The 15087-nt window shown below is 41.0% G+C and overlaps 1 protein-coding gene across 3 annotated transcripts in view; it reads right to left on the bottom strand.

The window, feature by feature from the left end:
- The window catches only part of LOC106872404 (ATP-dependent DNA helicase PIF1), a 43079-nt gene that overhangs the window by 4169 nt on the left and 23823 nt on the right, over window positions 1–15087 (bottom strand). For all 3 annotated transcript variants that reach the window (XM_089356753.1, XM_089356752.1, XM_089356754.1), the window contains exons 8-10: window positions 14824–14963; window positions 2456–2556; window positions 827–914 (exon numbers count right to left, since the gene is read on the bottom strand). In XM_089356753.1, coding sequence (XP_089212879.1) covers window positions 827–914; window positions 2456–2556; window positions 14824–14963 — 329 coding nt within the window. The remainder of the gene's footprint in view (window positions 1–826; window positions 915–2455; window positions 2557–14823; window positions 14964–15087) is intronic.

The following is a 15087-nucleotide window of genomic DNA, read 5'->3' as shown; positions in this document are numbered from 1 at the left end:
ACTACAACCACCTCCATTATTAACTAGGACACCTTCCTCTAGCAAGGATCTTACATTAAATATTTTGTGATCACCTTGCAGGTAACAAGTACTCAGTATTTATTAAAATCTTGCATGATAATGGGAATTTGTGCTCTTTCGCTTCAGATATAGCTGTATTGTTAAGTTCACTTCCAAGGCTACTGTATCGTACCTTGGGCAAGTGTCTTCTACTATAGCCCCAGACCAACATAGAAAGAAGTTCTTTGCATATACATACATGTGTGTGTGTGTGTATGTGTCGGTTTACATTTACACTTCTGAGCTACAAGTGGTGACATTGTCGTCATTTCCTGTCAAACATATCGTCTGCAGGCTTTGTACCTTTGGAAATCTGTGGAATAAGAGATTCCCTATTTGAAAAACAGGTAAAGGTTAGTGACCAGAAGGGCATCCAGCTGTAAAACACTACTTCAACAATATATTCATCTGATCCCTGATAGCAGACACAGAAAACAGACACAGGACATAAAAATGAATGAAAAGATGAAATATTAGTATTTCAGTCTTTTCAATGTGATCTTCAGGCCTTTGGATTAAAAACCATCCTTTCAAATTATGAAACTCTAACTGCTGCACTTTTGCATGTTCTGCAATAAAGAATCTGGTCTTCCAATTTATTCCAGTTGCTCTGTATCACGTTTCTCAACTGGATTGAGCAAAATACTTTCACTCTAGTTGAAGCAGTTGTTTTTACAACTGGAAGTGCTTCTTAAATCTTCATTTTGTGACCAAATCCCTAATGGGCAAAGAATCAAACCTATCAGAGTGATATTCAAATAGTTACCTTCATTTCCTTTATCAAAGCTACACACTACACCTCTTGCACCATTCACAAGACCTCGTTGGAGATCCAAGTTCTTTGTCAACATCACCTAATAAAACATGCAAAAAAAACTATTGAACATAAGATTAATTCAATATATTAACTAATAATACACACATCCATATAATATATACATACATGATATGGAACACCTTAGGAAAGTGTTTTTTTACTACAGTCCCAAGCTGACCAAAGCTGTGTGAGTAGACACCCTTAACATTAGCCACTTTACAGAATGTACACTCAAGCAAGACAAGCTCCCTTCAAGTGAGTGGAAGTGGTTTTATGTCAGATGTTAAAAGGTTGAAGTATGAAAGGAGGGGTAGGAACAGGTTTCATACTGTAGAGGAGATACATGGTTACCTCACATTATATAGGGTAGTTGGAAGTAGCTGAGAGATAAAGACAGTGATGACGAGGTGTTAGGGCATACTTTCAAGGTACAAGATGGTGAGAATGCAAAGAATTAGGAAGGGTGGGTGAGTATGTTCATAAGGATGTGAGAGAAGAATAGCAAATGGCTACAGATAAAAATAGAGGGTAATGTAGTGAATGATGAACAAGAGTGGAAGTATGGTCAATGGTTTTAGGGAGGAAGGAGAAAGAAATAGGAATGGCTCAGATAGGTTGTAGGTGGTAATTGGCTATGTATGTGTGTGTATGTTTGTGTCTTCTTGTCCTGACATCATGCAATAATTGTAAATGATTTTTCAGTTATAGAAGCAGTGTCATTCATTTCCAATTTTCCCTGAAAACATGTTTGACCACAGGGAAATATTAGCTTGCTTGGAAACAGGTTAGAGTTAGTGTCAGGAGCATCCAGTCATAGAAATATTTGCTCCAATGAATTTCATCAGACTTATGCAAGCATAGGTAAGTGATCATTAAAATGATGAAGAGATGAATTCTTCACAAAAGTCCTTTTTTCATCATAAAACCTTAATACCAACCATTGAAGCTTGAATGAGAATGATCTACAGCTTGGTGGCAGCTGAGGGTATTCTAAGGGTCCATTCGACCTACTGAAAATAACAGCAAATTCACTTGCCATACACATCTTACCATCAAAAAAATATACATTGGAGAAGAAATTCCAGGATACACTGGTCATAGCTGGGGTACTTTTGATAATAGGCTTGTTCCACTATAGTAAGAGAGGTGCCTATTTATTCAGATAACTAGAATAAGGTAAGGCCTATACATAGTTAAACAGTTTAGCACCTGTGAAGAAGAAATATAATACATGGCCTACTTTTTCAGTGCTTCTATGACTAATAGAAGGAAGGGAGGAAGTTATCTGTGGACTGAAGATCTGACCTCAATTCTTGCACTCAAGGACCTCATCTGGAACTGAACAACAACACGGTTATGTTCAGCTAGGCTGGCCTTGGACTAAACAACTACAACAGTCTTTTGACTGACCTAGAGCTAAATATCAACAACATCAGCCATGCTCAGTTAGTGTTAACCTTAGGTTAAACAACAACAACCTTAAGTATGTTAGGCCAGACTAACCTAGGGCTAAATAACAACATCCGTAGGGTTGCTCAGTCAGAGTTGACCTGGGATTAAACACAACTATAATCTTACCTGTGTTCCAATTTTAAGCTTCAGTTTTGGCTCCACTGGACAGTGGTCACCTTCAGACACATATTCACTGTTACACGTTGCTGTAAACACATGGCAATCTCCTGAAAGACAAGAGTTTTTATGTAGTAGTAATTATCTTTTATTTCTTTACTTGTTTCAGTCATTGGACAGTGGCCATGCTGGGGTACTACCTTGAAGGGTTTAGTTGAAGAAATTGTCCCCAGTATTAATTTTTAAGTGTGATATTTATCCTATCAGTAACTTTTAACAAATTACTAACTTATGGTGACATAAGCAAACTAATATTGGTTGTCAAGTGATGGTGGGGGACAAAGACACACACACATGCACAAATATATTTATTTACATGATAGGCTTCTTTCAGTTTCCATCTAACAAATCCACTCACAAGGCTTTGGTTAGCTTGGGGCCATAGTAGAAGACACTTGACTAAACTACTGCTCAGAGAGACTGAACCAAATCTACATGCTCAGGAAACAAACTTACCCAAAGTGCTACACAGTGGAGCCTGTTGTTGGTGCAGGTAGGCTGAGGTAAACACGAGGATAATCTTTGTGTAAGTAGTAAAAGAAACAAACATGACTGTAGCTAGGTTTGAACTCATGACCCTGACCTCACAGCCACTGTGACACCTTATATGAGGGATTGTTTGTGAGGATTTAATATCATAACCCTATCCTGGACATACATGACTACTTATGGTAGTAAGATTTAATTTGATGATCATGTAGCAATTAGTCTATCACCGTGTAACCCTCATGGTTACTGAGCCTCTTTAGATGAAGTACTGTTACAAGTGTTCCATCCCTACACCAAACACACCCATCTTATATATAGTTCAGCACCTTCATCTTTCCCAATTGACTCTACATCATATAACTGTTTTTCTTAATTCTCTTTCATGAAAGACAGAATCAACCATGTTTACTTTTAATTTTCTGGTGTATTCATACTTATAGATCTACATATATCTAGGTACAGGCATGGCTGTGAGGTAAGAAGCTTGCTTTCCAAACATGTGGTTCCAGGTTCAGTCCTACTGTGTGGCACCTCAATCAACCTTGTGAGTGGACTTGGGAGATGGAAACTGAAAGAAGCCCGTCATATATATGCATATACAGGTATCTGTGTGTATGTATCTTCGTGTCTGTGTTTGACCCACGACCACCACTTGACAACTGGTGCTGGTGTGCTTACATCCCCATAACTTAGTGGTTCAACAAAAGAGATGATAGAAAGTTTTTTAAAAAAATAAATATTATAATATTAAAAATTATTTTTAAAAAATAAATACTGTGGGGTTGATGATACATATGACTAAAATTTCTTCAAGGCAGTGCCCCAGCATGGCCGTAGTCTAATGAGTGAAGCAAGTAAAAGATAAAAAAGACATGTACACTTATCTGTGTGTCTGAATATCTCTTTGAATGACTGTCTGACAATTGTGTGAATGTTTATATGTATGTTTGTGCATGCGTTGTGGCAAGAGTCATTGACACCCCTGTGGGATTGGAAGAATGGACTAGCCGGACTTTTCTAAAAAGTTGCGTATTGGTTGAGATGGGAGAGAAGTCATAGGAGTCTTTGAGAGTTCATGGAAGTCATTGAGATCATTGAGGATTTGTATTTATTGTAGTATTGTGTTTAGTGAAGTAATTTGAAGTACGCCGTGTGACGACAGTTGTGTCTATCCCAACTTCATGAAATCTATAAATCCAATATATATAAGGACATAAAAGTGGCAACGGGGATATCCACTTATAAAAGTGACAAGTTTATTCGAAGCTTACATTGGGTGTTAACATTTTCTTTTGATACAAAATGTAAAAAAAAAATAAAAAAAAACAGTTAACATGGAAGACTTATTAGCCTTTGTGGTGCAGTGCAACAGTAACAGCAGAAAGAGTCGAACAACAGTACCCAAGAGTCAAACAACAGTACCCAAGAGTCAAACAACAGTACCCAAGAGTCAAACAACAGTACCCAAGAATCAAACAACAGTACTCATGGATGCAGAGGTCTACATTTTAGAAATAATTGCCCATTTATAAATTTGAAATGTTTTAACTGTCAAAAAATGGACATAAAAGCTCACATTGCAGAGTAAAAAAAAAGAGGTTGAACGCAAAGAATTCTGGAAAAGTTTTCTCAACAGAAAGTCTAGTTGAGATTCAGAAAAGAAAATTTGTATACATAAAAACCAATAATGTGAATGTGAAGTTACAGCTAGATACAGGCAGTTATATTACAATAACAGTGATATTACACTGACACATGGAAAAAAATAGGAAAACCTACATTAATGGGAACTTTGAAAATTGTGAAAGGTGTCCCAAGAAAAAAATTACATTTTTGGGGCAAAATAATAACTGAGGTTACATTTCGGGGTAAACCTTGAAAGCAAAAATTTGTGTGTTAAATAATGCAACAAACTTGTTCAGTACTGACTGGATGGAGTTGTTTAATTTATGGGACTTCCCCATAAATCTGTTCAGTAAACATATAAATGGTTTATTCCTCCAGTAAAAACAAGTTGTCAGACAAATTGAAAGAAAAGTAAAAAAACATTTTTCCTAAAGTCTGATGGATTAGGTCTGTGTACCAAGACAAAGGTGTGTTTTCAAATAAAAGAAAACGCCATACCAGTGTTTAAACCAAAACGAATGGTAGCCTTCGCAGCAATGAAGCAAGTCAATGAAGAACTAGAGACTAGAAAAAATTGGTGTTATCCAAAAAGTGGAATATTCTTAGCGGGCAGCACTGTGTATATTAAGAAAAACAAATAAAATCAGAGTGTGTGCTGATTTTTCCACTGGTTTAAACAAATGTCTTAGAATGTGGCATTATCCGCTACCTACTCTGGAGGATATTTTTGCGAAGTTAAACAGTGGAAAGATATTTTCTAAGTCGGATCTCTTTGACACATCACAAATTAGAGTAGACGATGAATGCATGAAATACCTAACAGTCAACACACATAAAGGACTGAATAAGTACAAATTACCATTTGGTTTAAAGTCGCACCAGAGATTTTTCAACAGATTATGGATGCAATGTTGGTGGACTGTGAATTCGCAATTCCATATCTGGATGATATACTCATTAAAAGCAAATCCAGGGACCAACATGCTGAGCACGTAAAATTCATATTTGAAAAAATTAAGAATTACAGCTTCACCTTGAGGGAATTTTTTACCGGAAATAAAATATTTAGGACAAATTATTGACAGAAATGGACGACAACCTGACCACAATTAAAGATGTGCCTTCTTCAACTAATATAGTGACATTACAAGCATTCTTAGGACTGATAATTTATTGCCAAAATTATATCCCAAATGTGCATAAGGTTAGGGCTCTATTGAATAGTTTGCTGAATAAGATAGGAAATGGAATCGGTCAGAAAATTGTCAAAAGGCATTTGACAAAATTAAAAAGATATTAATATCTGATTTGTCATTAGCTCACTTCGATTCTGCAGCAGAGACTGTTGTAACTTCAGATGTTTCTGAGTACGGTGTTGTTGGCACTCCGTCGCTTACGATGTCGAGGGTTCCAGTTGATCCGATCAATGGAATAGCCTGCTCGTGAAATTAACGTGCAAGTGGCTGAGCACTCCACAGACACGTGTACCCTTAACGTAGTTCTCAGGGATATTCAACGTGACACAGTGTGACAAGGCTGACCCCTTGAATTACAGGCACAACAGAAACAGGAAGTAAGAGTGAGAGAAAGTTGTGGTGAAAGAGTACAGCGGGGTTCGCCACCATCCCCTGCCGGACCCTCGTGGAACTTTAGGTGTTTTCGCTCAATAAACACTCACAACACCCGGTCTGGGAATCGAAACCGCGATCCTATGACCGCGAGTCCGCTGCCCTAACCACTGGGCCATTGCGCCTCCACACTGAGTACGGTATAGAAGCAGTAATGCTACATAAATATAAAAATGGTAACATGAAGGCAGTGGTTCATGCCTCACGTTCTCTGATATCAGCAATAAAAAATTATAATCAAAGTCAGAGAACAAATTCATTATAAAAATGCAAGAAACACTGAAGGCCAAAGAAAATATAAATATGTACAACACAAATGCGAACCTTTTCTCACTGTATGACAATGTGTTGGTGTATGCAAAGAGTGATAGTCGCCTGCTGAACTAATGTTTGCTCGAAAAATAAAGTCAATTTTTGACAAGCTGTTACCAGTAAGGAAAACAAACAAGGAAAACACTGAAAATAGGACAAAGTATTTTAATATCAGTGACAAGGTGTTTTTCAAAGTATATAAAAATAGAAGAGAAGGTTGGGAAGATGTAGTAGTAACAAAAAGAATAGGCAAAATGAATATATATGATAAGAGGTGAAAAATAGGAACACAAAAGACATTTAAACCAGTTAAAGAAACAGATATATGGAAAAAAGAAAAGAGATACCCATGGAAGTGCTCTACAACACCTTTGATGTTCCAACACCACAAGAAATCAAACCTAGGTGTAGCAGCACAAGACAGAGGAAACAAACAGAATGGTTGGAAGTAGTGCCTATACAGAAGAAATATTAAACTTCCCTAAGAAGAAAATCTCAAAAAGGGAGATGTGGTGAAAGAAAATAAATAACAAAAAAAAAATAATAATATTAACTTCCAACGAAAGTCAATCTCAAAAGGAGGAGATATTGTGGCAAGAGTCATTGACACCCCTCTAGGATTGGAAGAATGGATTAACCGAACTCTTACAAAAAGTAGCGCATTGATTGAGATGGGAGAAAAGTCATAGGAGTTGTTGAGAGTTCGTGGAAGTCGTTGACAACGTTGAGAGTTTGTATTTATTGGAGTAATTTGAAGTAGGTCAAGTGAAGACAGTTGTGTCTATCCCTGCTTCATGAAATCTCTATATCCAATGTATAGAAGGATATAAAAGTGTGTGAGTGGTATGTGTGTTTATGTGTATGTTTGTGAATATGCATGTGTGTTTATATGTATGTGTGTACATATGCATGTGCATGTATGTTTACATGTATTTTTATCTTTTACTTGTTTCAGTCATTAGTTTGTGGCCATGCTAGGGCACCACACTGAAGAATTGTTTTAGATGAATGAATCGACCCCAATACTTATTTTTTAAGCCTGATACTTATTCTATTGGTTCCTGTTGCCAAACCACTAATTTACAGGGATGTAAACACACCAACACTGGTTGTCAAGTGGTAGTGGGGAACAAGCAAAGCCACACACACACACACAATATATATCATCATCATCATCATCATCGTTTAACGTCCGCTTTCCATGCTAGCATGGGTTGGACGATTTGACTGAGGACTGGTGAAACCGGATGGCAACACCAGGCTCCAGTCTGATTTGGCAGAGTTTCTACAGCTGGATGCCCTTCCTAACGCCAACCACTCAGAGAGTGTAGTGGGTGCTTTTACGTGTCACCTGCACGAAAACGGCCACGCTCGAAATGGTGTCTTTTATGTGCCACCCGCACAAGCCAGTCCAGGGGCACTGGCAACGATCTCGCTCGAAAATCCTACAGGAGCCAGTCAGGCGGTACTGGCAACGGCCACGCTCAAAATGGTGCATCTCATGTGCCACCCGCACAAGAACCAGTCCAGGGGCACTGGCAACGATCTTACTTGGCTTGCCGGGTCTTCTCACGCACAGCCCATTTCCAAAGGTCTCGGTCCGTAGTCATCGCCTCGGTGAGGCCCAATGTACGAAGGTCTTGCCTCACCACCTCAGCCCAGGTCTTCCTGGGCCTACCTCTTCCACGGGTTCCCTCAACTGTTAGGGTGTGGCACTTTTTCACGCAGCTATCCTCCTCCATTCTCACCACATGTCCATACCAGCGCAATCGTCTCTCTTGCACGCCACAACTGATGCTTCTAATGTTCAGCTTTTCTCTCAAGATACTTACACTCTGACGGGTATTCACATTGACATTACACATCCAACGGAGCATACTGGCTTCATTCCTTGCGAGCTTACGTATGTCCTCAGCAGTTACAGCCCATGTTTCACTGCCATGTAGCATGGTTGTTCGTACGCATGCGTCATACAGTCTGCCTTTTACTCTGAGTGAGAGTCCCTTTGTCGCCAGCAGGGGTAAGAGCTCTCTAAACTTTGCCCAGGCTATTCTTATTCTAGCAGCTACACTTTCAGCGCACCCACCCCCACTACTAACTTGGTCGCCCAGATAGCGGAAGCTATCGACTACCTCTAGTTTTTCACCCTGGAATGAGATAGAAGTTGTTTCCTGTTTGTTTGCAGTCTTTATTGCACCTGAACATCTGCCACAAACAAAAACTAACTTGCTAGTTAACCTGCCTTTGATGTTGCTGCACCTCTTATGTGTCCATAGCTTGCACCGGGTACATCTTATAGAGTTACTACCTACTCCTTTTCTACATACTGAGCAGGGCCATCTACCTGAAGGGGTTTGTGTTTTATCTACCTTCCTACTTATTAGGATTTTGGTTTTAGCTAGGTTGACTCTAAGGCCCTTCAATTCTAGACCTTGCTTCCACACCTGAAACTTCTCCTCTAGTTCTGATAGTGACTCCGCAATTAGGGCAAGGTCATCAGCATAGAGGAGCTCCCAGGGGCAACCTGTCTTGAACTCCTCTGTGATTGCCTGGAGGACTATGGTAAATAATAGGGGGCTGAGGACGGAACCTTGGTGGACCCCTACCTCTACCCGGAATTCATTGCTGTACTCATTTCCAACCCTCACCTTACTGGCCGCATCTCTGTACATGGCTCGCACAGCTCTCACTAGCCATTCTTCTATCCCAAGTTTCCTCATTGACCACCAGATAAGGGATCGGGGGACCCTGTCAAAGGCTTTCTCCATGTCAACGAAAGCCAGGTACAGAGGTTTATCCTTGGCTAGGTATTTCTCTTGCAACTGTCTCACTAGAAATAAGGCATCAGTAGTGCTTTTACCTGGCACGAACCCAAACTGCATCTCATCTAAATTGATTCGCTCCCTAATTAGTTGGGCTATGACCCTCTCTGTAACTTTCATAACCTGATCTAACAGCTTGATGCCTCTGTAATTATTTGTATCTAAAGCGTCCCCTTTACCTTTGTAGCAGTTGACTATGATGCTGCTACACCAGTCATAGGGTATGACTCCTTCGTGTATCACCTGGTTCGTAATACGGGTGACTAGGCTATAGCCAACACTGCCAGATATTTTGAGCATCTCTGCAGTGATTCCTGATGGGCCGGGGGCTTTCCCGGTCTTCATACTCTTAATTGCTTTATCTACCCTGGTACTATCAACTCGGATAGCTGGTCCCTCTATTGGGTCGACATAAGGCAGGCTCTCTTTCTCCCATTCATTCTCTTTATTAAGCAATCTATCGTAGTGGCATCTCCAGACCTCTTTCTTTGCATCCTCATTTAATGCAAGCGTACCATCATCCATGCGAACACATTTCTCTCCTACAACATCACTATTCTCTCTCCTACACTGTCTTGCAACCCGAAATACCTCGAGTCTTTGGTCCTCACGGCGCAGAACATTGGCAAATCTTTCCTTATCTGCTTCCCCTCTGGCTAAATAAACCTGTCGCCTAGCCTCCCTTCTGGCACATTGGTACAATTCCCTGCTACCACCGTTCTTCCAGTCCTTCCAAGCTTGTTTCTTTTGTCTAATAGCCCTGTCTACCTCCTTGTTCCACCACCACGTTACTCTGGGTTGGGAGGGGACCTTACACCACCCACAAATCTGGTCGGTGGCTTTCAACAGGTTGTCCCGCAGAAATCTCCAATTGTCTTCCACGTTGTATGATGCTATATCCCCTTCTATTTCGTTAAATGCTTCAAGTAACTTGTCTCTAAGTCTCTGTCCGTTTGCAGGGTCTTTAAGCTTCCACACCCTTCTTCTCCAAGCCTGTCTAATTCTGGGCACCCATTTTGCCTTGATCCCAAAGTCGCTAACTACTAATCTATGTTGTGGGGTACATTCTTCGCCAGGGTAGGTTTTGGCATTTATAAGCCGCCCTCTTTCCCTATTTCTGGCGAGGATGTAGTCGATTTGGCTAGAGTGTCTGCCGGAGCGGTAGGTGACTAGGTGACTGGCAGGTTTCCTGAAGTTGGTATTGCAGACTATAAGATTGGTTGCATCACAGAACTCCAGCAGTCTGGTTCCCTCCTCGTTGCGGGAACCGAAGCCATAGCCTCCATGTATGCCATGGAAGCCCCCAGCACGACGTCCGACATGACCGTTGAAGTCTCCAGCCACAAAGAGAAGGTCCCTGTCACTCGTCGACGAGGTAGTTTGCAAGAGGGTGTCATAGAATTGGTCTTTCAGACCATCTGGTAGCCCAGGTTGAGGTGCATAGGCTGAGATGACAGTAGCTAATCTATGATGAAGCACTAGTCTGATCTTAAGTACTCTGTCACTTACTCTAACGACCTCGATTACCTTATCCACCCATTTCTCCGCTAGAAGTATTCCTACGCCCCCGACCCCGTCAGTGTTCCCTGCCCAGAAAATCTTGTACCTGTGTTCTTTGCCTGTGAGGAACCTTGCAGAACCTCCTCTCCATCTTACTTCCTGGATGCAGCACATATCTACGCATCTCCGTTCAAGCATCTCAACAATTTCACCAGATCTACCTTTCAGCGTGCCGACGTTGAGAGTGCCAATCCTAACAGTATGGGTGTTGGGGGTGTGGGCCTGTAGCCTGGGAAGAGGAAAAGCAGTGTCGTGTACCTGAAAAGAAAACTTGCAATTGGAAGAATTCATAAGCAAAACATTACCTACAACCTGCAAACATTTCTCAACCTTAATGCGCTACCCAAAGGTAGGGGAGAGGATGGCCAAGGCCACTAGATGGGTTCCGGGAGACAGCCGAGGTTGACAGGATGACAAAGGGATGAACTTCCGGTGGAGGGGGCGGGATGACAGAGGAATGAACTTCCGGTGGAGGGGGTGGGATGACAGAGGAATGAACTTCCGGTGGAGGGGGTGGGATGACAGAGGAATGAACTTCCGGTGGAGGGGGTGGGATGACAGAGGAATGAACTTCCGGTGGAGGGGGTGGGATGACAGAGGAATGAACTTCCGGTGGAGGGGTGGGATGACAGAGGAATGAACTTCCGGTGGAGGGGGTGGGATGACAGAGGAATGAACTTCCGGTGGAGGGGGCGGGATGACAGAGGAATGAACTTCCGGTGGAGGGGGTGGGATGGCAGAGGAATGAACTTCCGGTGGAGGGGGTGCGATGACAGAGGAATGAACTTCCGGTGGAGGGGGTGGGATGACAGAGGAATGAACTTCCGGTGGAGGGGGTGGGATGACAGAGGAATGAACTTCCGGTGGAGGGGGTGGGATGACAGAGGAATGAACTTCCGGTGGAGGGGGTGGGATGACAGAGGAATGAACTTCCGGTGGAGGGGGTGGGATGGCAGAGGAATGAACTTCCGGTGGAGGGGGTGGGATGACAGAGGAATGAAACTTCCGGTGGAGGGGGTGGGATGACAGAGGAATGACAGACGAATGAACTTCCGGTGGAGGGGGTGGGAGGGCGGGTTACCGCCAGCGAGTAGAGAGGGCTCTTAATTGTAGATTTTAAATATTTGAGAGACAACAATGCATAAATCGTAATTTTTTTTTAAAAGAGCAATGAATTCTGGGTGATTAGAATATAACGTAGCATGAATTTAGGAAGCTTAGAAAATGAATAAGCATGAATTTAAGACAACAACTGAATTCAATTGAATTTCATGGAGAGAAACAAGAAAGCGCAAGGTATTGAGATGTTTGAGGCCGTAAATAAATAAAAATCTCTATCTTATCTGCATCTTGGGTATTTCGTCGTAGTACGTCAGCTAGATAATTTAGAATGGGTTTCTCATTTATATATAGCCAGAACCTGAAGACCTTAAAGGAAAAACTACGAAGGGGGAGAGAGAGGATGGAGGGGTAGACAGAGGCATGGCGGGAGAAAAGATCATCATCATATATATATATAAAGAGAGAGAGAGAGAGAGAGAGGGAGAGGGGGGACCAGTCAAGCAGCACATCACGCTGTAATTCTTGGGCTGAGAAATCAACACTTAAAAGCCATAATTTTAAGGAGCGATAAGAATTTTTGAATAAAGGAAAATGGGTAGTGGTGGTGGGTAGGTACCGCCAGCGAGTAGAGAGGGCTCTTAATTGTAGATTTTAAATATTTGAGAGACAACAATGCATAAATCGTAATTTTTTTTTAAAAGAGCAATGAATTCTGGGTGATTAGAATATAACGTAGCATGAATTTAGGAAGCTTAGAAAATGAATAAGCATGAATTTAAGACAACAACTGAATTCAATTGAATTTCATGGAGAGAAACAAGAAAGCGCAAGGTATTGAGATGTTTGAGGCCGTAAATAAATAAAAATCTCTATCTTATCTGCATCTTGGGTATTTCGTCGTAGTACGTCAGCTAGATAATTTAGAATGGGTTTCTCATTTATATATAGCCAGAACCTGAAGACCTTAAAGGAAAAACTACGAAGGGGGAGAGAGAGGATGGAGGGGTAGACAGAGGCATGGCGGGAGAAAAGATCATCATCATATATATATATAAAGAGAGAGAGAGAGAGAGAGAGGGAGAGGGGGGACCAGTCAAGCAGCACATCACGCTGTAATTCTTGGGCTGAGAAATCAACACTTAAAAGCCATAATTTTAAGGAGCGATAAGAATTTTTGAATAAAGGAAAATGGGTAGTGGTGGTGGGTAGGTACCGCCAGCGAGTAGAGAGGGCTCTTAATTGTAGATTTTAAATATTTGAGAGACAACAATGCATAAATCGTAATTTTTTTTTAAAAGAGCAATGAATTCTGGGTGATTAGAATATAACGTAGCATGAATTTAGGAAGCTTAGAAAATGAATAAGCATGAATTTAAGACAACAACTGAATTCAATTGAATTTCATGGAGAGAAACAAGAAAGCGCAAGGTATTGAGATGTTTGAGGCCGTAAATAAATAAAAATCTCTATCTTATCTGCATCTTGGGTATTTCGTCGTAGTACGTCAGCTAGATAATTTAGAATGGGTTTCTCATTTATATATAGCCAGAACCTGAAGACCTTAAAGGAAAAACTACGAAGGGGGAGAGAGAGGATGGAGGGGTAGACAGAGGCATGGCGGGAGAAAAGATCATCATCATATATATATATAAAGAGAGAGAGAGAGAGAGAGAGGGAGAGGGGGGGATTTTTAGTTTCCATCTGCCAAATTCACTCACAAGGCCTTGGTTGGCCAGACACTTGCCCAAGGTGCCATGTAGTGGGACTGAACTTGGAACCGCGTGGTTGGGAAGCAAGCTTCTTACCACATAGCCATGCCTGCATCTGTGGATCTCTGAAAATTCTTCTAGAATGTGTGACAGTTTCAATTAAAAGTCAAGTATGTATAAAATACTTTTATATGTGTTTTCATTAGTTTTGTGTATAGAGAATTTTGTATGTGTATGATTGTGTACACATCTTTTTTGACTATCTTCTAGATATGTAACTGCATAGCTACATCTATGTATGAGCGTGTAGATATATATATATATATATATATATATATATATATATATATATATATCATCATCATCATCATCATCGTTTAACGTCCGCTTTCCATGCTAGCATGGGTTGGACGATTTGACTGAGGACTGGTGAAACCGGATTGCAACACCAGGCTCCAATCTAATTTGGCAGAGTTTCTACAGCTGGATGCCCTTCCTAACGCCAACCACTCAGAGAGTGTAGTGGGTGCTTTTGCATTAAACATGTTTGTGTCTACATATTTAGAAGCATCCACTTATACATGTGTGTATACCCGTCTGACTGGCCCTCGTGCCGGTGGCACGTAAAAGCACCCACTACACTCTCGGAGTGGGTGGCGTTAGGAAGGGCATCCAGCTGTAGAAACTCTGCCAAATCAGATTGGAGCCTGGTGTCGCCTCCTGGTCCACCAGTCCTCAGTCAAATCGTCCAACCCGTGCTAGCATGGAAAGCGGACGTTAAATGACGATGATGATGATGATGATGATGATACACACTTACACATGTGTGTTTATATACTCGTGTGCAACCACTAATATATGTGCATGCATGTATTTAGCTACATGTATGCACTCATAAATGTGTAGATGTTTAAAGATATGAACTCCCACATCTTTTCATACTTACATATATACATCCAAATGTGTATGTAGATGCTTACATGTGTGTATTCATACATGTGTGCATGCATGCATGATTTACATACTTACATATATACATCTAAATGTATGTGTATGTAGATGCTTACATGCATATATTCATACATGTGTGTGAAAAAATAAAATCTTACCTTTCAGCTTAGCAAGATGATTCAAATTGATGTAGTTGACATCATCTTTATGGGTACACAGCCGAGTGGCTTCGATACCATTTTGCTGACTGTGAGAATTCACTGTGTTCTGAAGAGCATCATTGACATACCCAGGGCACCTGTTAAAGGGAACAATGTCATTCTTGATATATTAAAACCCTAATATCTTGAGAGGACTCTCTGACACCTCATTAACACCACTCTATATATGTGTTTGTTTCTATCTTTAATCTTTTTCTTGTT

This window comes from Octopus bimaculoides, chromosome 8, assembly GCF_046866305.1.
Source record: "Octopus bimaculoides isolate indiv1 chromosome 8, ASM4686630v1, whole genome shotgun sequence".
Taxonomy (NCBI): Eukaryota; Metazoa; Mollusca; class Cephalopoda; order Octopoda; family Octopodidae; genus Octopus; species Octopus bimaculoides.
The sequence above is the reverse complement of the archived record's forward strand: the minus strand, read 5'-3'. Positions and strand labels throughout refer to the sequence as shown.